This window comes from Sceloporus undulatus, chromosome 1 (genome assembly GCF_019175285.1).
Source record: "Sceloporus undulatus isolate JIND9_A2432 ecotype Alabama chromosome 1, SceUnd_v1.1, whole genome shotgun sequence".
Lineage (NCBI taxonomy): Eukaryota > Metazoa > Chordata > Lepidosauria > Squamata > Phrynosomatidae > Sceloporus > Sceloporus undulatus.
This window is the reverse complement of record NC_056522.1, coordinates 84,974,140-84,994,624: the sequence shown is the minus strand read 5'-3', so window position 1 is coordinate 84,994,624 and position 20,485 is coordinate 84,974,140. Positions and strand designations below refer to the sequence as shown.

The 20,485-nt window shown below is 43.4% G+C and overlaps 1 protein-coding gene across 3 annotated transcripts; it reads right to left on the bottom strand.

Annotated features, from left to right (window-relative positions):
* Nucleotides 1-5,165: 5,165 nt before the first annotated feature.
* ZBTB2 (zinc finger and BTB domain containing 2) lies at nucleotides 5,166-12,259 on the bottom strand. 3 transcript variants are annotated; one of them, XM_042475993.1, is made up of 3 exons: nucleotides 12,027-12,259; nucleotides 9,256-9,438; nucleotides 5,166-8,553 (listed from the first exon to the last, which is right to left on the bottom strand). In XM_042475993.1, exons 2-3 carry the CDS (start codon nucleotides 9,426-9,428, stop codon nucleotides 7,188-7,190), a joined length of 1,539 nt encoding a protein of 512 aa, XP_042331927.1. In that variant the 5' UTR covers nucleotides 9,429-9,438; nucleotides 12,027-12,259; the 3' UTR covers nucleotides 5,166-7,187. The 3 variants fall into 3 exon arrangements, with proteins under 3 accessions (XP_042331927.1, XP_042331919.1, XP_042331911.1); XM_042475985.1 differs by lacking the exon at nucleotides 12,027-12,259 and adding an exon at nucleotides 9,871-10,428; XM_042475977.1 differs by lacking the exon at nucleotides 12,027-12,259 and having other exon boundaries at nucleotides 9,256-9,859.
* Between the last annotated feature and the right edge of the window lie 8,226 nt (nucleotides 12,260-20,485).

Here is a 20,485-nt window from a genome sequence, read left to right as displayed (position 1 = left end):
TCCTTCCTTAGATGTTTTTAAACAGAGGCTGGTTGGCCATCTGTTGGGGATGCTTTGATTGAGAGTTCCTGCATGGCAGGGGGTTGGACTGGATGGCCCTTGTGGTCTCTTCCAACTCTGTGATTCTATGATTCTATGTTGGTGGTACTATGAGATTCTGTGCTGTAGTCTCAATATGAAAGGCTTATTGGGAGGGGGGTGTTCAGCAGTTCTTAATAGATGTAGAAAAAACATCTAACCACAGTACCTGCTGGCAGTGAAACATGAAACCATGGAGCCCTGGTGGCGCAGTGGTTAAATGCCTGTACTGCAGCCATTCACTCAAAACCACAAGGTTGCGAGTTCAAGACCAGCAAAAGGGCCCAAGCTCGACTCAGGCTTGCATCCTTCCGAGGTCGCTAAAATGAGTACCCAGACTGTTGGGGGCAAATTAGCTTACTTGCTGTTCACCGCTATGATCTTTGGAATAGCGGTATATAAATAAAAAAACAAAAAACAAGCAAACCAATTGGCAAGAATAATTTGCTGGGTTAGCACACAGGATGCCAATCAATTGTATAGTGGTGCAACTTATCCCATTTAACTAGTCCAGCATCTTGTTTTCCACAAATTTTAAATGCTTTGAAACAGAACCAACTGAAACAATACAATTTAAGATCAGTGCTACTTTGTAGTACTGCCCTAGGAGTACCCATCACATTTATACTCTGTGTGCACTTGACATTGCTCTGAATTGTTTCCTCATTTGTTAAAATGTCCTGCCATTTTGGGGAACAGTTATCAAACAGCATGTGCATGAGACATTCCTAGCAAGCAAAGTTCTTAGGGCTAATGAATGAATATAAAGTAGACTGGATGAAATGGGGTGAATCCAGAAAGAACAAAGCTTTTAACTGAAACTTTAGATTACTACAATCATACCCTCTGTCAACACTCATTTTGCAGTATGAATAGTCTGATGTCATTCCATGAGTTGTCAAATAATGGACATTACTCACTAGACTTGCAGCTGAAATGATAAGAAAATATTTTGCAAGACTTAAGAATTCTGCAAGTTAACAGGATGTATCGACACGTATCAGTGAAAGCCATTGGTTCAAGCACCCCCTTCCTTTCAGCCGTTGTCTCTTAAGTAGATGATAAAAAGCTTGATCTTACTTTTTCAAACAATGCTTAAACTATTTTTTATGATGTTTTCCCTAGTCACATTTAATCCTGAGCTCCAATAGCCAGATAGGCCTTGTCTTTTAGGAAATGCACAAACTTTGCTTTTGGAAAACCTGCTGTAGCTGCAGGGTGGAAGAAGTTCCATAATTTTGAACAGTCTCTGAAAATACTAGAAAATTTAAACTATTACCATGCTCTATCCAAAGCTAAGTACTGTACTTTGTAATGTCCACAATATTATGACTTACACTCGCTGGAAACAAAATGATTAGTGCAATTTTAACTGAAAGTTTGAAACTTATGGTAAAATCGGAAAGTTTTCAATTTCATTATCTAATTCACACTGAGAAGTTGACATTCCAGCCTTTTCTTGTACCAGTCAACTCCCTTCTATGGTGATATCTTGCAAAGTTTTGTCTACAGAATTGCCATTCCTATTTGAACACTGCACAAAAATGGTCTGTTACTTGACAATTACAATAAACATGTTCATTGCCTGAGAATATGCTGAAAAGATTAAGGCAGATATCAGCCATGCCCTCACCTTCTACATAGATCAGACAAAATACTTCACAAAATCCCTTAGACTCTTTGTCTGCTATGGGATGTATAAGCAAAATTGTCAAACTTCCTCACTGCACATTGCCAAGTAGGTTGCTGCTATCATTTCATTAGCCTCTACTAGAAATTCTGTCCATTTTCATTCAACCAGGACTGTCTCCATTTCCTCTGTATTCTCAGCTGGGGTGCCCATACAGACTAATCTGCCAAGCAGCTACTTGGGCTCAGCTCCTCAGCTACTCCAAGACTATAGACTTGATGTTTTGGCCATAGATTCTATTTCCTTTGGCTTTTCCCAACCTCAGTCATTGCGTTCATAGTCTCAACCTCCATCCAGGTGTCTATAGCTTGCTAATCTCCCATTTATGTCAGTCACTGAGACCATGACGAAGAAAAGCAGGTTGCTTACCTGTTGCTGTGGTTCTTCAAGTGGTCATTTGTGAACTCACACAACCCATCTGCCTCCCTTCTGTTGCTATGCTCAGTTTCTTTGGGTGCTGGCTACTCTGGTGGACTGGGAACTGTATTGAGTGCATGCAGTCCAAAGGAGGTGGGCTCTCCCCCAAAGAGACTTGAGCTCTAGAGGTTTCTGGAGGTGGTCTGCACTGGTGCAAAGAATCCCACATATGTAAGTTCACAGATGACCACTCAGGTAAATGCTCTGCTTTTCTTCAGATGCAGTCCAGAATGATATTAAAGCCTCTAGTATAAAGCAAATATGTATAGTTGTGGGAGCAGGTAGAATGTAACAGGATCCAGAAAAATCCTATTGAAATCATGTCCCTTGCCCTAAATTTTTAGGAGTTAATATCATTTTGTATTGCATCTGAAGAAGAGAGTGTATATCCATGAAAGCTCTTGGTAAAATGAAAGCCAGTTAGTCTTAAAGGTGCCGCCATTTCCCCCCCCCCCCCCCGCTCCTTTTTATAGAATAAAATGTTGTGAAGTCGAAGGCTTTCATGGCTGGCATCCATATTTTTTTGTGTTTTTCGAGCTAGGTAGCCATGTTTTAGGAGAGTTTATTCTTGACGTTTCGCCACCATCTGTGGCTGGCATCTTCTCTGAATGCTGGTGAAACGTCAGGAGTAAATGCAGATGCTGGTGAAATGTCAGGAATAAACTCTTCTAGAACATGGCCACATAGCCTGAAGAACCCACAAAAAACTAAGAATAACATGTTGTTATGTGCCTTCAAGTTGACTGGCTGGTGACTATATCACAGGGTCTTCTTGGCACAATTTTATTTAGAACAGGTTTGCCATTGCCTTTCTCTTGGGCTGAGTAAGTGTGACTTGCTAAAGCAGTGGTTCCCAACCTTCCTAATGCCGCGACTCTTTAATACAGTTCGTCATGTTGTGGTGACCCAAACCCATGAAATTATTTTCATTGCTACTTCATAACTGTAATTAAATAGGTGTTTTCCAATGGCCTTAGGCGACCCCCATGAAAGGGTCATTCGACCCCCAAAGGGGTCCCAACCCACAGGTTGGGAACCACTGTGCTAAAGGATGTCCAGTGGGTTTCCATGGCTGAGTGGGGATGCCAGTCTTGGTCTTCAGGAGTCCTAGTTCTACACTCAGACTATTAAACCATGCTGGCTCCTCTGGAATAGTTTAAGACAGGGGTAGGCAACCTGCGGCCCGCGGGCCGGATGCGGCCCGGCAAGGCCTTGGGAACGGCCCCAGCCCGGTCTTGCCACCGATTGCTGCTGGGGCCTTTGGCGTCTCACACGAGGGGCATGGTGGGGCAATTTCTATAGAAGCCTCAGAAACATGCATTTATCTTAACATTTTTTAAAAAATCAGCAAATTTTTCGTGTGTCCTCCATTTTTTATTTAAAAAGTGCTCTCCATTTGAAAATTTTGTCCCACATTTGTCCCAGTTTATTTATTTATTTGAATTTTTTAAAAAATATTTATTTATTTTTTGTCTTCGGCCCCCCAGTTGTCTGAGGGACAGCAACCCGGCCCCCGGCTCAAAAGGGTTGCCTACCCCTGGTTTAAGAAAATACTGGCCTAAGGTACAGCACTTGCTCTTAAATACCTTGTTTTCACATTAAAAACCACAACAGAGCACAAAGCACTGGCTTCTTAAAAATTTGAACCAGGTGGTATCTTCCACCATTTAGTTAGGCCAGTTTAGGTTGTGGGGTGAGCGTGTCTGTCTGTGTGTGAATACATTACTACAAGTAGATTGTAAGACATGGCTGGCCTAGAACTATGTTCCCTGATAGTTTTTTAATGACATGAGGAATTAAAATAGAACATTTAAAATGTGACATATATCCCAGTAGTTTTAATTTTTACTCAGCTGTCTTGGTTACTGCTGCGTGCATAGGCCATACTTGAGTTTGCTGAGGTCACACCTCAGTAAGTTCTTAACCACTGAAAGCCTGTTTAAATAAAAGTATTTTTGGTTTTATTCTGCTCCTCCATCGATATAAATGCATCAAATTCTGTGCATTCTAAAACAAAATCTGCTGCAGACACCTTTTACACTTCTTATTTTTGTCTGTCCAAGGAGATGGAAATGAAGAGTGGAAGCAGATGTTATTGGGAAACAAACAATTTCAGTCTCAGGTGTACACATTTTTCTATACTGCTCTCTGAATCAGGATCTTTGTTTAAAACAGAGTGGGCTGATGTTTTCTTGTATGATCACCATAGTACAATTACAGATTTTGCATTGACAGTGACACAAATGGGCCTTTGCAGTGATGGCTCCCATCCTATTGAAAGATCTCTTCAGCATGGCAGGCATGGGCACTGCCACATTCACTGAAAATGTATCCTTTAAGCTCATTTTTTCTATCAGACAAAAGCTATTTGAACTATCTCATATACTTCCTGATTGTGTTTTTATGAATTTCTTTTTATGGCAAGTGTGGGCAAATTTTGGGGGCCAATTTTATATCCTCAGGACCCACCATGGGCTGTATGACCCCCAAAATACATTAAAAAATGGAAATCCACTGAAGGTTTTGAGAGGGAGTGCATTCAAACAAAGCACATAGAATACACCTCATTTTATGCCAAATTTGCTGCTCCTGGAGGTTTGCAGAAATGGAAATTGAAACATACAGGATTTTTTTTTTTTTTGCCCAAAATATATATTTTTGTGGAATGCAGGAGGGAGTGTATGCAGTCCATAGGCTGCTGTTTGCCTACCCATTTTTATGGTGTTATTGTAAACTGCTTTGTGATTTGTATAAGAGCCAATTACAAATAGTTTTAGATACCATCATTCATACTAACTGTGGCCTTTTAACTTTGGTCCAAAACACACTGCAGAAATAATCCAGTTTGAGACCACTTTAATTGCCCTAGATCAATGCTAGGGAATTCTGGGATCTATTTTTATGAGACATTTAGCCTTCTCTGTCAGAGCTCTGATACAGTACCATAATAAATTACAATTCCCAGGATTCTCTAGCACTCAGACAGGGAAATTAAAGTGGTCTCAAAGTGGATTATTTCTACAGTGTGCTTTAGACTTTAGTTCACAAAATATTACTGAATCCATCTTACTCCCTTATATAGTTGATATCCCATAATAGCTACATTTTAAGTGCCCGTTTATTACAGTAGTACTTCTTCATACAGACGATCTGCCCAGGAAGGCCTATGGCAGTTTTGTATTATAAATATCCTTGCACACTATCACTGAGCTGCACAGAGCATCCATTCTTCCAATATCAATGGCTGCATCTGCTGCTATAGCCCAGAACCAGTTGCCAATACCAGCTCAAGAGGCTTCTTGATGCATGATGACAGCCCTGAGTCTAAATGTAATATCTGTAGCACATGCCCAGTGGTACATACGTAGCCCACCTTCAATCACCCTTGACTCCACAGAGATCACAGTTCATTTTATACCATTTTTTTTATTCTGTGAAATAATGTATAAAAACTTACAAACTGGAGAACATAACTAGACACAAAATAAGATGATACTAAAATAAAACATCTATACAAAAGCAGAGCTGTATCTGCCTCTCTCTCCCCAATCAAAACACTGCCTGCATTTCTGGTGGGATTGATCCACTTACTGAAACTTTCCCACCAGTACAAATCAATCAAGTTACCTTCGTTTTTAAAAAAATACTACTGGAGAATATTCTGATATTATATATTTTAAAAAAAGATAAAAATCAGCAACTTGATTTAAAATTTGCTCTGTCCCATATGTGCCCTTTGCATATGTTGCCTAACTGGCACATAAATTAATGGAGCACAAAAGACATACAGCTTCCCACTCTGTTGCAGTTACATGAAAACCAACCATGATACATTTTCCTTTCTGTTATGTTACAAAAGGATATCAGTAGTTAAATATTCAGACCAGATTCTCTTTCCCTTAATTCCTATATATTAATCAGGTAAACCCAGATTATTGTTTTGCTTCTTTAAAAATCTCAAGTTTTCTTTGTTTTCTGTGACTCCAGAAAGACTCAAATCTGTTTCATTCACTTGCTATGTACAATTCTTCTGAAATTTGATTTCCTCCAATGTTTTAAGTGACAGTACTTTTCACCACCACCACCAGCAGCAGGAAAAGAAAATGCATGCACCCAGAGTCAATTTACATATTACTGTTAGAAGAATCAATTTGCAAGTGTTCATTTATTAAGAACGGGTGGCCAGCTTGGTTGGGAAGGGTGCATGCATACATTTACCTGCATTTACCTGAAGTACATACACGCAAACACATTTTTATACATATAAAAAGATTGCCATCACATTATTACTGATATTTTAGTCAAAGCTGATCCAAACACATTTACTTGGAAGTTTAAGTCCTACTGCTGTCAGTTGGACTTACTAACAAGTTAGCGTGCTTGGGGGGTCATAGCTTTGGTAATACACTTCTGAATGGACATGTCAATGACGTTACCTGGAAACAAGCATTTGACAAAAATCTTGTGCATTAAAAATATCCTTGGTTCATTAAGGGAATTTTCAAGTTCTTGTAAAAATGACAAATACACGTCATATATATGTGTGTGTGTATATATATATAATGTATATATCATTATTAGAATTCTGTATCCCCAACTAGTTTTCTTCTAAAATTTGTAATAAAAGAAAATAATTGTACTTCAATAAAGCTGTTTTGTTTTCTTTTTTTACCATATATCTCACTGTGTTTCTATATTTAACCAGTCTAAAAACTTTCTTAATCTTATACAAATGCATTGTTAGCATTCTAGCTTAGTTAGCTGGGTTCCCATTATACATTTTCTTCTGTATTAAAATCAATTATTATGATTTCATACAATAATCTTTATTAATTTTATGTTTTTACTGGGGAGAAAAAGGACAAGAGCCAGACTTCCCTTCATGTCAGTGTAGTTATGATTGGGGGAAGGAGAGGAGGATAGGTTTAGTAAAAAAAAGAAAAAAGAAAATAATAAAACAAAAGTTTTTAGGTTTTTTAAAAAAATGGCATCAGTATCAGAGTCAGTCTAACAACACTGCTTCCTGTTCTTTTTTGATAGAGTCTAAGACAGAGTGGTCACTTTCTGTGGTTTCTGCATCCCCTCCACCTAGCAGAATAGATCTATCCTCGTCTAGAGTAAAGACAGAGTTCTGACTTTGGCATGAATGTTTGACAACTTCATTAGGTGTGGAAAACGTTTTGTCACATAAGTTGCATTTATATGGTTTATTAGTCTGTACCAACATGTTGTCCATCTGGTTGCCCTCCTCAAAAGTACAAAGCTCTAGAGTCTGCTTGTCTACCATTGTGTATGTGTCCATGCTTTGGTTTAAACATACATGCCTAGCAGCTTGGTTAGCTCGGCAAAAACTTTTGTCGCAGGTGCTGCACTTGAAAGGCTTGCCAGTATGTATATACATGTGTTCTCTCCAGTGGCTTTTCTGAATGAATTTACGCCCACAAATGGTACATTCATATTTTCGCCTTTTAACTTCCCTTTCTTGATCTGCTTGCTCCAAGTTGTCTATGTCAGCAATATCAGAAGGTGGTGGTGTTTCTGCTTGTTGCTGTCCATCAATAATTGGTGAATCTGAGATCTGCTGCAGCTCGCTATCACTAATCATTCCAGCTTCAGGCACATCCATGGCATCTTTGTCAGCAGCATTATTACAAAGAGACAATGGAACGCTACTTTCGCCATGCTGGTTGGATGTGAATGGCACTCCAGTGTGAATCTGGAGGTGCTCACGCAAACTACTTCGCAAATTGAATCGTCGACCACAGAGGTGACAAGCATAGTACTTGGGGAAGCTTCCATTCTTTTTCATAATGCTTGGCTTGACATGGGCTATTGTGAGTGAAGCAGGTTGATCATCTGAGGAAGATGCCTCCATGTTGTTATCATCTCCAGGAGGAGAAGGATGAGAAGCAGCTGAAACCAGTTCTGGAGAGAGAGAGGACTGCAGTGGATCAGAAGTGGCCATATTTGTCTGGGGCACTTGAGGCAGTGCTGGTGGTGGTAACTGAGACAACTGGGAGGCTTCATGCACATTTTCTTGGCTTACTCTCGATGGCTGTGGCCTTGGTTCTCGAACAGGTTTGTCAGCTGCTGTGGCTGCCTTTGTGGGATTTCTCACCTGGTGATCTGCAATCTGAATCCCATATAATGAAGATGCCAAAGGGAAAACTTGTTCTGCATGTGCAAAGTTCCCTTGGCTGGCAAGGCTAGCCTCTTGGATCAGTGGGTAGGCATGTAGAAACTTTATTCCTTGCTCTAAGCGAACTGGATCGATGAGCTGAGGTGCCATCTTCCCAGTGTACATCAAATGCAAGAGATAGCTGAAAATATCTGGCTGTATGTCAGTTGCCTTCAAACGGACACATTCACTAGAAGAAATTAGAAGAAATTTTAAATGATTAAGGACAAGATTAAATATCTGGGCAAAACAACAATTTAAGTTTATAAGACTGCAAGCCTATATACATTTACTTTGGAGTAAGGCCCACTAAGCCATTACATATAGGATTTTACTAGAAAAATAGTATAAGCACTATGAATATTGTGTTGGCATGTAAAATTTGATTAAACACTACTACTGCTTTGGAAAAACAGTAATAATTTTAATGCATAACACGCAATTTGTACTAAATTCAACTTCAGAAAGGAACATTGTAACAGACCATCCATCTCACTTTTCTGAGAGGAAAGGCCAGAACAGAAGAGTGCAGATGGACAAGGGAGAAGCACTTGCCCTCTTGGCACAAACCATGGCTCAAGTCACTGTATTGCTACAGTGGATTTATAAATGAGTTTATCAGATGTGAGCTGACTGTAATTTAAAACTAATTAACCTAACCATCTTCAGTATTGCATTCTCTGAACCTGATCCACCATGAATCTGCTTCACATTTTACAATAAAGTGCCTATGATTTAGATTCAAATTGGCCTGATTTGTGAATTGAGACTGAAATTAGTAGAATGACAATGCCATTCACAGTAAGTGCTCATAAGACTTTGTAATTCCTAGCCTACTTTACCCCCACTAAATGCATCTCTCTCTTTTTTTTTAGAGAAGACTTATAATTACCTGCTCTGATGAACAAACAGCATCTTGAAATAGTTTGAAAAAGCAGCAAGGACAGACTTGTGTGCCTTAAAGTAAACATCACCAATTGCAACTGTGCAGTCACAAAGGAAACCAAATTCCCTCTGAGCATTGAGCTGCTGAAGCAGAATAAGTCCATGGTTGGCCAAATCCATCTTTCAAAATCTGTAAAGCAAGCAAAATTGATGAAATCGTATTCCCTTAAATATAGCAAATGTAGCAGCCCTAGCCAGGACAGCCAATGCCACACTACAGCTTATCAGTTGGCCAGAAGACACAGAACTGTAAGATATCCTCAAGGATTATTTAGTCCAACTCCTTGCCATGCAGAAAGACACCATCAAAGCTTTCCTAAGAGATGCCATCTAACCTCTGTTTAAAATCCTCCTGTGAAGTAAAGTACACCAAACTCTGAGGCAGGCTATTAATATGAATATGTTCTGGACAGCCCAGTCCAATTGCCAGACCCAGCTAGAGTACATCACTGGATCAATGGAACTTACACAAAAGTTGACTAAACAAGTCCCATTCCTCCAATGGGTATATTATAGTTGGAACTGACAACTGAATCCACAGTTGTAGCAAGTGAGAACTTACATTTGTGTCTTGCTCAAAACAGTTACGAAGTCCAGAAAGTCAGGATCTGTATTATAAATATGGGACTCCTGAAGAAAAGCTATCCAAATGCCTATGTGCCAGTATCAAAGGAACTGTCTCAGCTCTGCTTATATGAAATCAAAATGCTAGTGCATTGTCCCAGTGACTCCACAGGACTGTACAAGAGCACTTGCAGTACATGAGAAAATGAATCAGGACTGAAACATGCCAGTGGGCTGAGCTTAACATATGGTAGGGCACTTTAACTATGGTGTTCCAGATGCTGTTGGACCGCATTCACACTAGCCCTAGCCAGGACAGCCAGTGCCACACTACGCCTGATCCAGAGACACTACAGTATTTAAGCTTGAGTTAAAAGGTCATCAGTTAAAAAGAAACCAAAGCCATAGCTGTGTGAATCTGGGGAATCCTGAGTGCAAAGGGATCTTGTAGCTCCTTTGAGACTAACTGAAAGAAGAGCGCAGCCTGAGCTTTCATAGGTCCAAAACACATTGCAGAAACAATCCAGGCTGCTTCAACTGCCCTGGCTCATCGCTAGGAGGTCCTAGTAATTGTAATTTATTGTGGCACTAGACCTCTCTAACAGAGAAGGCTAAACATCTCAACAAAACTACAGTTCCCAGAATTCCCTAGCACTGAGCAAGGGAGTTAAAGCGGCCTCAAACTGGGTTCTTCCTGCAGCGTGTGTTTTGGACCCAGACTTCAGTCTGCTTCCCCAGAGGCACGATCACGCTGCACTGTTATAGGGCTATGATTCCATTTAGCTGCTCTGGCTGCCTCCTGTGGAAATACATTTCAGACTAAGGAAAGAAGGAGGCTGGCAGCATGAGCTTTCCTAGACTCAAGTCCAATTCCTCAGATGCTCTTCAGTCTCAAAGATGCAAGACCTCCCTACATACTATTCTGCAAACTCCGCTCCAGGCCCACAACAAACTCCAGCTCCCAGAACTCCATAGCCTTGAGCCACAATAGAGGTAAAGCGGTGCCAAACCGGGTTATTTCTCCAGTGTGGATGCAGCCTAGTGGCTGAACGCGATGGCATTCTGGGAACTGTAGTTTTGTGAGGCATTTAGCTCGCTCTGTCAGAAAGCTCCGGTGCCACAACGGACTATAAACCCCCAAGACTCCACAGCATTTGTGCCAGGCGGGTAAAACGGGTGTCGGAGCGGGTTATCTCTGCAGTGCGGATGCAGCCCAACGGCGCATGGGAACCGAAGAGATAAGGCCTGGTTGCGACGAGGTCAAGAAGACGACGAGCCCACTCAGCGTTCCATCTCCGGCCAGAGCCTCCGGCGTTTCCTATTGGCTGCTGGCGAGAGCGAGGGCGGGAGGAAGGCGCTGATTGGCTCCCTCGCCCGCCTATCGCTCTCGCTGCCGCTGCAGGCTGGTGCCGCCACCACCGTCTCTCTGAACTCGATCTGTTTTCTTTCTCTCCCTTCTCCCCCTCCCCCTCCCCCCCGGCCCCGCCCCTCGACAGGGGTCACGTGCCCGCGCGCAGACGGACAGAGAAAGAAAGGCCCAGTGGCCAAGCGCGGAGGGGGCGGGGCGTGCGCGTGACGTAGGCGTGCGCGAGCTGCGAGGAGGCGCCTGAAGGCGCGCGAGAGCCGGGCTGATGAGATTCCGCCGTTGTCGCCAGGCTGCTGCTGAGGAGACGCAGACGGAGCCGCCCACCAACAGCCAGCCTCCCCTCCTCCCTCCCTCCCTCCCCCTCCCTTTCCCGCTCCGCGCGGCTGCCTCAGCGCCAGCCCCTCCCCCTCCATGGCCGCCGTTGGTGAGAGGAAACAAGGGCCGCTGCGGAGGAGGAGGGAGGCAGGCAGGCAGGCAGGCCCCAAGAGGAGCTAGTGCTTTCCCTCAACCTCCACCGCCCCTAAGGCCCTTCCCCCGCTCTCCCGTCCTGCCAAGGCCCAGCATGGACGCCTCCTCCCGTCCTTTCCCCCCTCAGGCCTCGACGGTGGGGACGGAGGAAGCGGTGAAGGAAGAAAGGGAAGAATGGAGGGGGAGGCCGTGTGGCCCTGGTCCGCCTCCTCCCTCGCCTTTCGGCGCCACGCCGCTTCTCCCTCGCCGCCGGCCGCCCCCTTCCCGCCTCCTGCTTTCTCGCTCTCTCTTTGAGGGGAAAGGGACCCTTCGTGGCTCACCTGCCTCGCGCGCCCGGAGGGAGGGAGGGAGGGAGGGAGCACCCGCCGCCTTCGTCCTCCTCTTCGGCGCCGTCGCCTCCGCGCGCCCAGCAGCAGCAGCAGCCGCAGCGCCAACAACGGAGGCGGCGGCGGTGGCGGCGGCTTTTCCTGTCCGGTTACGTTAGGGTCACATGACCGAGAGCGGAGCTGTAGCGAGGAGCCCCCGCCGGGGAGGGAGGGGAGGGGAGGCGGCGACGGCGCCGAGGAGGAGAGCTCTGGCGGCAGAGGCAGCCACTCCTCCTCCTCCTCCTCCTCCTCTTCTCCCCAGGAAGCCCGGGCCGCACCGGCGGCGCTCGGGGAAAGCCTGGGGAAGGGACAGAGGGGCCCTCCCCGGCGGTGGCAGCCATTTGCAGCTGGCGGATGGAGAAGGGCTCCTTCTTTTTCCAGGCTTCATCGCTCCGTTCATTCATTTCTTTGGTGGCTTCCCTTTCCCCTGCCTCCCCTGGTCTTTGTCCCTCTGCAACCAAGGGACCTTCTTGGAGGTTTAACTGGAAGGAAGGGGGGGGCGGGGAAGGCTTGAGCCCAGCTGGAAGGAAGCCTCGGCCAGACTGGAGAAATAACCCGGCTTGGCACCGGTTTAACACTCTCTCCCAGAATCCCACAGCCTCGAGCCAGAGAGGGTTAAACCGGTGCCAATATTAGTACTCTTGATTCAGGTTTTAGCTGATGGTTGTTTATAATATGTATTTTAGATACCATTGAATTGTGTGGCTTTATGGCTGCAGCCTCGCCTCGATTCAGCGGGAAATATAAATACTATCATTATTACTCTTATTTCTCCATTCTGGATGCCGCCTTTGGGCCAGAACTGGGAGAAATAACCCACTTTGAGCCGCTTTGACTGCCCTGTCTCGATGCCAGGGAATTTGGGGAACCAGGTTTGGTGGGACATTTAGTTTTCTCTTCCCAGAAAGAGCTCTCCTGCCAGAGTAAACTACGATTCCCAGGATTCCCTATCACTGAGCCAAGGCAGTCAAAGCTGTTTCAACCCAGATTAGTTCTGCCGTGTGTTTTGGATTGAAGGCTAGCTGCAAGAAAGAGCCGAGCAGCCTGAGCTTTTCACTGGGTGCATCTGAGGAAGTGGGCTGGAATCCAGGAAAGCTCAGACTACCGGCATCTTTCTTCCACTTAGCCTCCAAGGGGCTACAAAATCTTTTTGCTTACCGATTTTCCAGATTAATACAGCTATGGCTTTGAATTCCTGTTTTTGTTCGTGTCAGATGGGAGGGAGGGAGGGAGTCGCCACGAGGGGCCAGACAAAAAATAGGACACTTGCAATAGGGTGAAGGGAGCACACACATAGCAGGGCTTATTATCATCATTATTCTTACTATTACTATGATATTTTATTATTTTAAGTTCCAGATCATTGCTTGGTCTTTGGAAATTATTTTTTTCAGGAGCCTTGTTTATCGAGGGCAACCATCTCAATAAGAGGACAGTTTTTAATAGAGACTCTATCTGAGAGAGGTTTCGGTTTCTCCAGGAACCCAATATCAGTGACACAGAAGAGGTTTGAAGATGAGATTAACCAGACAAGCAAACAAGTCAGTAACCCAGCTGTGTTTTAATTAACTTGCAGATTGACGGAAATGTATGCCGTTAATACGAATTCATAGCTGGTAGTCTGTGCAGTTACATGCATTTACCTTTTAAAATTATTGGTGTTTACATGTGCCTGGTGCTTTGATGGATACAGGCATTAGACTCAAGCCTGAAATGATGGCTTTGGTGTGAATCCCAATGGAACTTTTGAGGTCCTAGAAATGTAACAAAGTCCTTTTTTCTTGTTGTTGTTAAGTAGTAGCAGTGCCAATGGTACCGACCTAATCTGAGAAGGTGTTATATTCCCCAAAGTGAGTAGGTTTCTGCTGCAAAGTTGAGTAACAGGAGTCCTGTTACCTGATGTTTAAAAAACCTGCTGTATGAATAATTGTGACAGCTGGATCTTGTAGTACCTTTCTGAGAAGACAGCCCAGTTCAGGGAGACCCACTTTGGAGTAAATATCCAGAATAAATAACTGGATCTGCATTCTCTACCTGGCTTCCTGTTGGGAGATTAGGCAGGGCCCTGATTGCTTCAGCCATGGATAACATTCAATTTCATTTCTGTGTTTTAACAATACTCAAAAGAAAATGTTGTAGGATATTTTGCTTAAAAATCAGCCCTCCATTGCCATTTGAGAGTAAGTTGTATTGAGTTTATTGAATAATTCCATTGTATACAGAACTACAGCCTTGGTTTCTTAACAGATTTTGGTTTAAGTAAAAATACAGCTCTGGGTTTATGCATTGACTGCTGATAAGTTTGCTGTGCAACAGTAAATTCAGCCTGCTGGAAAATGTAAGGACTCCTGTGATTTTACCATCAATGTAAGGTGCAGGTATTTCTCCCTCAGTTTCAGAAAGTTGATGTAGGCTGCATCTGAACTGCAGAAATAATCTAGTTTGGCACCACTTTAACTGTCCTGGCTCAGTGCTAGGGAGTCCTGGGAATTGTAGTTTATTGTGGCACTAGAGCTGTCACAGAGAATGCTAAATATCTCACAAAACTACTATTCTCCAAATTTCCTATCATCAAGCCAGGGCAGATAAAGCAGTCTCAAACTACCTTATTTCTGCAGTGCAGATAAAGTCTAACAATGTCTAAAAAGTCATGGGTGAATGAGTATTATATAGAGCCTCTGCTCTACAAACCTGTATGCCTTTCCTACTGCTTTGGTTACAGTGATGTCATTATAAATATAGTCCGTTAGGAAAAGGTTAAGCTTAAGTACTCCATTCTTAGTAACACATTGTACTTACCATATATACTCAACTATAAGTCAACCTCAAGTATAAGTCGAGGGCAGATTTGGGGGCCAAAATTAGGGATTTTGATATGACTCATAGATAAGTCGGGTTAAAACTTAGGGCATGTAATGAAGGATGTAAATGACAAAGCAAAGAAAAACAATGCCAAGAAACTTACAAAATCCCAGCAGGCATAGCTATTTGTGTCCATACTAAAGGCTGGGTGGAAGAGAGAGTACAAGGGTGCCAGTACTTCCAGGGCAGATTAAACTCTTGTCTTTCACCAGAACAGGATGGTATGGCTTAAAGTACAGTACTTACGTTGTCCTGTGGATAAGTCGACTTAGGTTTTTTTGGGGTCAATGTTTTAACCTAAATTTCTAGGCTTATACATGAGTATATACAATAAATGTTTTGTCATGGTTTAGGATTCAAGCAGCTTTCTGATGGCTTGAAGTATTGTATTTCTTTCTTGGCCCTTTTTTATATCCTGTATTGTTACAGTTTCTCCTCACGACTATCCTGCACATGTTTTGCCACATGTTCTGTTGGGCAAAATGTTTTTGTACTAAAATATTACAGAATGACAAGAAGATGACATATTTAAAACTAAAAATGTAGAATGAGTTTTTGTACAGTCAAATCAGGAATTAACAATAAAAAGCAGCATTTTAAATTTAATATAAGAACTTCCATTTTTTTTATTGCCTTTCAGCAAAATAGTTCCTAGGGTAGGTCACAACAATAACATAGTTCAAAATCAAGGAATCGGTTTTTAAAAAGTAAATCTAAAAATTACAAGCATTGAATTACAATTCAAAACAGTTAGAGCTCAGATCTTTAAAAAGTCCTGGAAAATCTAAAAGGCAGGCAACAAGCAGGCAGTTGGAGCTTAGTAAAATGAGGTATCACAACTAACAAAGCCCTCTCTGTGGTCTCCACCTGATGCACTTTATATAGCACAGATTCTCACTTGCTGGTTTCCCCAACAAGCAGCCCTTACATTAAATTAGAGGCAGAAAGCTGTGCTAGGCCCAGGGACCAGTTTTCTGTTCTTGGGATCTTTGGGGGGCTTGCCAAATTCATAGAGGCAAAGAAAAACAAAGTATTGAGAAGAGGGCTGGAGAGTAGTGGGGATTTTGGGGTTACTACTTGTTCTACTCTGGAGTAAGATATTTTTTCTTAATGTTATTCCTACTCCTGTAAAAACTTCCTATTCCTTACTCCTACTTCCCAGGCCTGGGGAAAAGCCCTGGTTGTTTTGCAAGGCTGGTGTGTGTGTAAGTGTCTCTTTGCCTCCTATTCCCTTCCCCAGTGCAATATAATAAAAAAAAAATTGGTGTTTACATGTACAATATAATAAGAGGAATAAGGAATAACAAATTATTTTCCTGGATAATGATTAACCATCCATTATGAAGCCTTGCCCTCCCTCCAGTCCATCTGCCTTGGTCCAGGCCTCGGAGGTTGAGAGGAACTGCTGGACCTCTTACCCTTTCCCTCCACCACTCCCTTCTCCTTCTGTATCATGTCTTTTTTAGATTGTAAGCCTGAGGGCAGGGAACCGTCTAACTAAAAAGATTGCATGTACAGCGCTGTGTAAATTTACAGCGCTTCATAAATAAAGGTTAATAATAATAATAATAATAATATTTGGCTACTCCTTATTCCTACTCCAGTAAAAACCTATTACTCCTTCCCCAGCCCTGGTTGAGAAGTCTATTTTTTGGTTTTTAAAAAGGGTGTTTTTAAATGTCAAAAGCATACAGAGAGAATTATAACCTATTTAAAAGATGAGTTGCTATTTCCTGAGGTTTCCAGGAGAGGCAATTTACCTTTTTTGTGGGGCAGGAGCAGAAAAAGAAGAGCACTGAATGATTGAGAGCAGCAAAAACAGCCTTAGGGTTGCATATAGCCTTGTTTTCTTTCCTTAGTCAATGTACCTCAAACCACTTAGGTCTTTGAAGGTGAGTAGCAAAAACAGCAGTAGCCAGTCTAAGCCTTAAACCAGATAAAGTGTGTCAAGTTATGCGCACATCTTCAAGTGTCCCTATGCTGACCCATCCCCAAAAATTTGGGGGCAGGGCATCCTGGACAATTTTGATGATGAAAAGAGGGGTTTATGGGCCTGAAAATGAGCTTCCAAATGTAGAAAGTTGAGCAGGAGAACTTTTTCTGGAAGCTTAAGAGTACTCTTGGGCATTTAAGGTTTAAAAAAATTGTGGCCTCTCAGATTGTGCATGGAAGGGGCAACAAAAGAAATCGGGAGGTAGTGCCATTTCCTGGCCTAGCATTTCTGTACTCCTGTGCTGGAATAATATCTCAGTGCCTAGTCTTATGTAATGGTTCTGTAGCTGACAGTGTCCACCTCTGTTGGTTTCTGAGGATTGCATGTCACAGGCCTCTCAAGAGGTGGATCTAGAAAAAAGTAGATTCTAAAGGCCCATCAAGAATGGTTTGAATACCATTTCTCTGAGCAGGCAAACAAAAACAGAACCTTGGTCCTGTTGAGTTTCTGTTTCATTTCAATGGCTCTTGGTGTATCATAGAACTAAGTGATTGATAATCAGTTTTGAACCATCAAGTGGACATTTGTATTCGCCTGATGTTTTTAACCTACAGCTCCAATTATCTTAAATGGTAAAGAATTGTAGTACTGTATTTCTAATAGCATCTTTAGCATCACATTGCATCTTTAATCATTAATTAATCCAGGTGGAGGTGAATTGGTTAATTTCTGTAGTTTCCACATGAATGTTGTATAAATGAAAGTGTGTTTAGACAGTGTATCTTAATTAGGTTTGTAATCTGTAATTGCTTTACTTGCATACAGTTGTGTTACAGAGTCAGGTAACTGTGGAACAGGAGTTCAGTACATTGTAAAATAGCTGTGTATCAAAGCCTGGATATGTCCTGCAATTCTTATGTTAAAATTATGTAATACATGTAAATTACACAATTGTAGATTAAAAATAAAATCTATATTATATGAAATTATATATATATATATATTGCCTTTGTTTTTGAGAGAAGCCTTTTGATGTAATGGTGGTAAAGGATCCCATTCTGTAAACCTCTGAGTAGGATTTAACTCGCTATGCAGGATGATCCCATGACTTAGACCAGGGGTAGGCAACCTTTTGGAGCCGGGGGCCGGGTTGCTGTCCCTCAGACAAGTTGGGGGGCCGAAGCTGAGGGGTGGAGCTTCCACCCTCCGGGGGTGAGGCTGCATGCTGGGGGCAGAGCTTCCACCCTCCAGGGGCGGAGCCACCCTCCGGGGGCAGAGCCTCCACTGAAGCCCCACAAGGAGGAGAAGGCGTGTGCCCACCCTCTCCTCCTCAGTCCCTTTCTGGACAAACACCCCCAACCTGCATTCCAAAACACACACAACAGCACATTTGTGCATTTCACACTTTGGAAGGTGACACTCTCTCGGCTTCAGAAACAGTAGTTGGCTGCCTCTCAAGCTCACTCATCACCATCACCACACTATCATTGTCAAAGCAAGGGAGACTTGTTAGCATTAAAAGCACACAAAACACACTTTGGAATGTGACACTCTCTCAGCTTCAGAAACAGTAGTTGCCTGCCTCTCAAGCTCACTCATCATCATCACCACGACCACCACCACTATCATCAGCAGACCTTTTAGCATTAAATGCACTGAAAATACACAGAAATGCACTCCTCCTTCCTTCCTCCCTCCCTCCTCTTTCTTCCTCCTTCTCTTCCTCCTCCCTCCTCTTCTTTCTCCCTCTTCCTCCTCTTCTTCCTCCCTGCTTCTCTTCCTCCCTCCCTCCTCCTCTTCCTCCTCCTTCTTTCCTCCCTCCTCTTCCTCCTTCCTTCCTCCCTCCTCCTCCTCTTCCTCCTTCTTCCTCCTCCTCCCCCGCCCCTTCCTTCCCTGCCTGGAGAAAGCTGGCCAGGGCCAAGGAGACCTCGCTGCAGAGGGGCTCCTTGGCTCTGGCAGCCCTCCCGTCAGCGGAGAGAGCCGGCCAGGGCCAAGGAGACCTCGCTGCAGAGGGGCTCCTTGGCTCTGGCAGCCCGCCCGCCGGCGCCACAACAGCACCGGGCCTCCCAGAGGCCCGCTGCCGCCGTCAGAGCCCTATTCGAGGGCTCCAGCGGCTGCAGTGGGCCTCCTGGAGGCCGAAGTCTCGCACGACCTTTTCTGTGGTCGCGCGAGACTTCGCCTCTGGGCGCCACCATTTTTTCGCCTAAAATGGCGGCGATGTCTCACGAGACCTCAGAGAAGGTCGCACGAGACTTCGCCGCCATTTTGGACGAAAAAATGGTGGCATCCAGAGCAGCAAAAAGCCGCGACTGCCGGTGGTGGTGGCGGCGGTGGCAGCCGGGGGCCGCGCCAACGGCCTCTGCGGGCCGCATCCGGCCCGTGGGCCGGAGGTTGCCAACCCCTGACTTAGACCTATTAGTAGGACTGACAGGGTTGGCTTTAGCCTTGTTGGTTCTAAACACTAAAATAGTTTATTATAGGAGTGAAAATTGCTGTCTAGCAAGGAGGAAAAGAACCATGATATACTATTCACACAGCCCCTAGCAATACTCTTTTTTTTTGGGGGGGGGGGGTGAAAGTTCAGATCATTGAATGTATGTGAGTATCAGGATATTAGTTTATTTCATGCAGGAAGGGCATTAAAACACCTGGATGATGGCTTCCTGTAGGATTTATTGAAGGCACGGAATAGGCATGGGATTCTGGGGTTGATAGTGGTCATACAAGAGGTGTCCTTGGAATTCAATAAAATAGTATTTTTTTCCCCAGGTATCCTAGTCTTTATATGCAGTTCTGGTTTGTGCAGTGTATAGTGGTTTCAGTCTTCCTGTTTGCAGAGTTCTTTGCAGATTCATTTATAACACAAAGCAGTAATGATATTAAAATAACTTGCAGGGGGAGTACTGAGTACATGTGAATTATGTGTACATGTTCTTGGGTGCAGATAGCAAGCTAGAGCTTATGAGAAACCTCTGTGAATTAAAAAAATATCACATAAGGCTTGATTTACACTGGGCAGATTTTACTGTCTAGCTTTTAAGAAGCAAGAAGGAAATAGTCTCTTTTCTGTTGACTTCAGAGCATTTTATGGGGGCAGGTACCAGTTTCAAAACATCAGTCCTGTGTTTTGAAGAGAGGATGAAGACCTTACACAAGTATCTGAGCAACAGTGGCTGTTGCCAAGGCATATGGCCACTTCAGTGCTATAGCTCATATAGCTGCTAGGATGGTTGGGCAGATCACAGATTGTTGGTAGACTTCGAAGAATGTTGGGGTTTTGAAAATCAACATGATCTTAGCAGAATGGTTTTAACAATTGCAAAACATCCATCCACCCTCATATGTTGCTGAAAAGATGCTTCGGAAAAAATTAGAGATGGCCCTCATACATAAAAAGAAATACATTTGGTTCTGGTGTTAAGTATGTCCACCTACCTGAGCAACATTCAAGAGAGATAACTAGGGGAGAGTACAGGGACCATACAGCTCCCCTATTACAAAAGCTCAACTTGATGCCAGTGTTTCCAGGCACAGTTCAGAATGTTGGGTTATGACCTATAAAGCCATGTATGGCTTATGTTAGGGTTATTTGACAGATTGTATCTGCTTGGGCTCCTCA

Bases quoted from the DNA above. Each gene is read 5' to 3' on its own strand.
- ZBTB2 (XM_042475993.1), bottom strand. From the start codon at position 9,428: ATGGATTTGGCCAACCATGGACTTATTCTGCTTCAGCAGCTCAATGCT. The intron at 8,554-9,255 runs GTAATTATAAGT...AATTTCTTCTAG, and splicing joins CTGTTTGTTCATCAGAGCAG to TGAATGTGTCCGTTTGAAGG.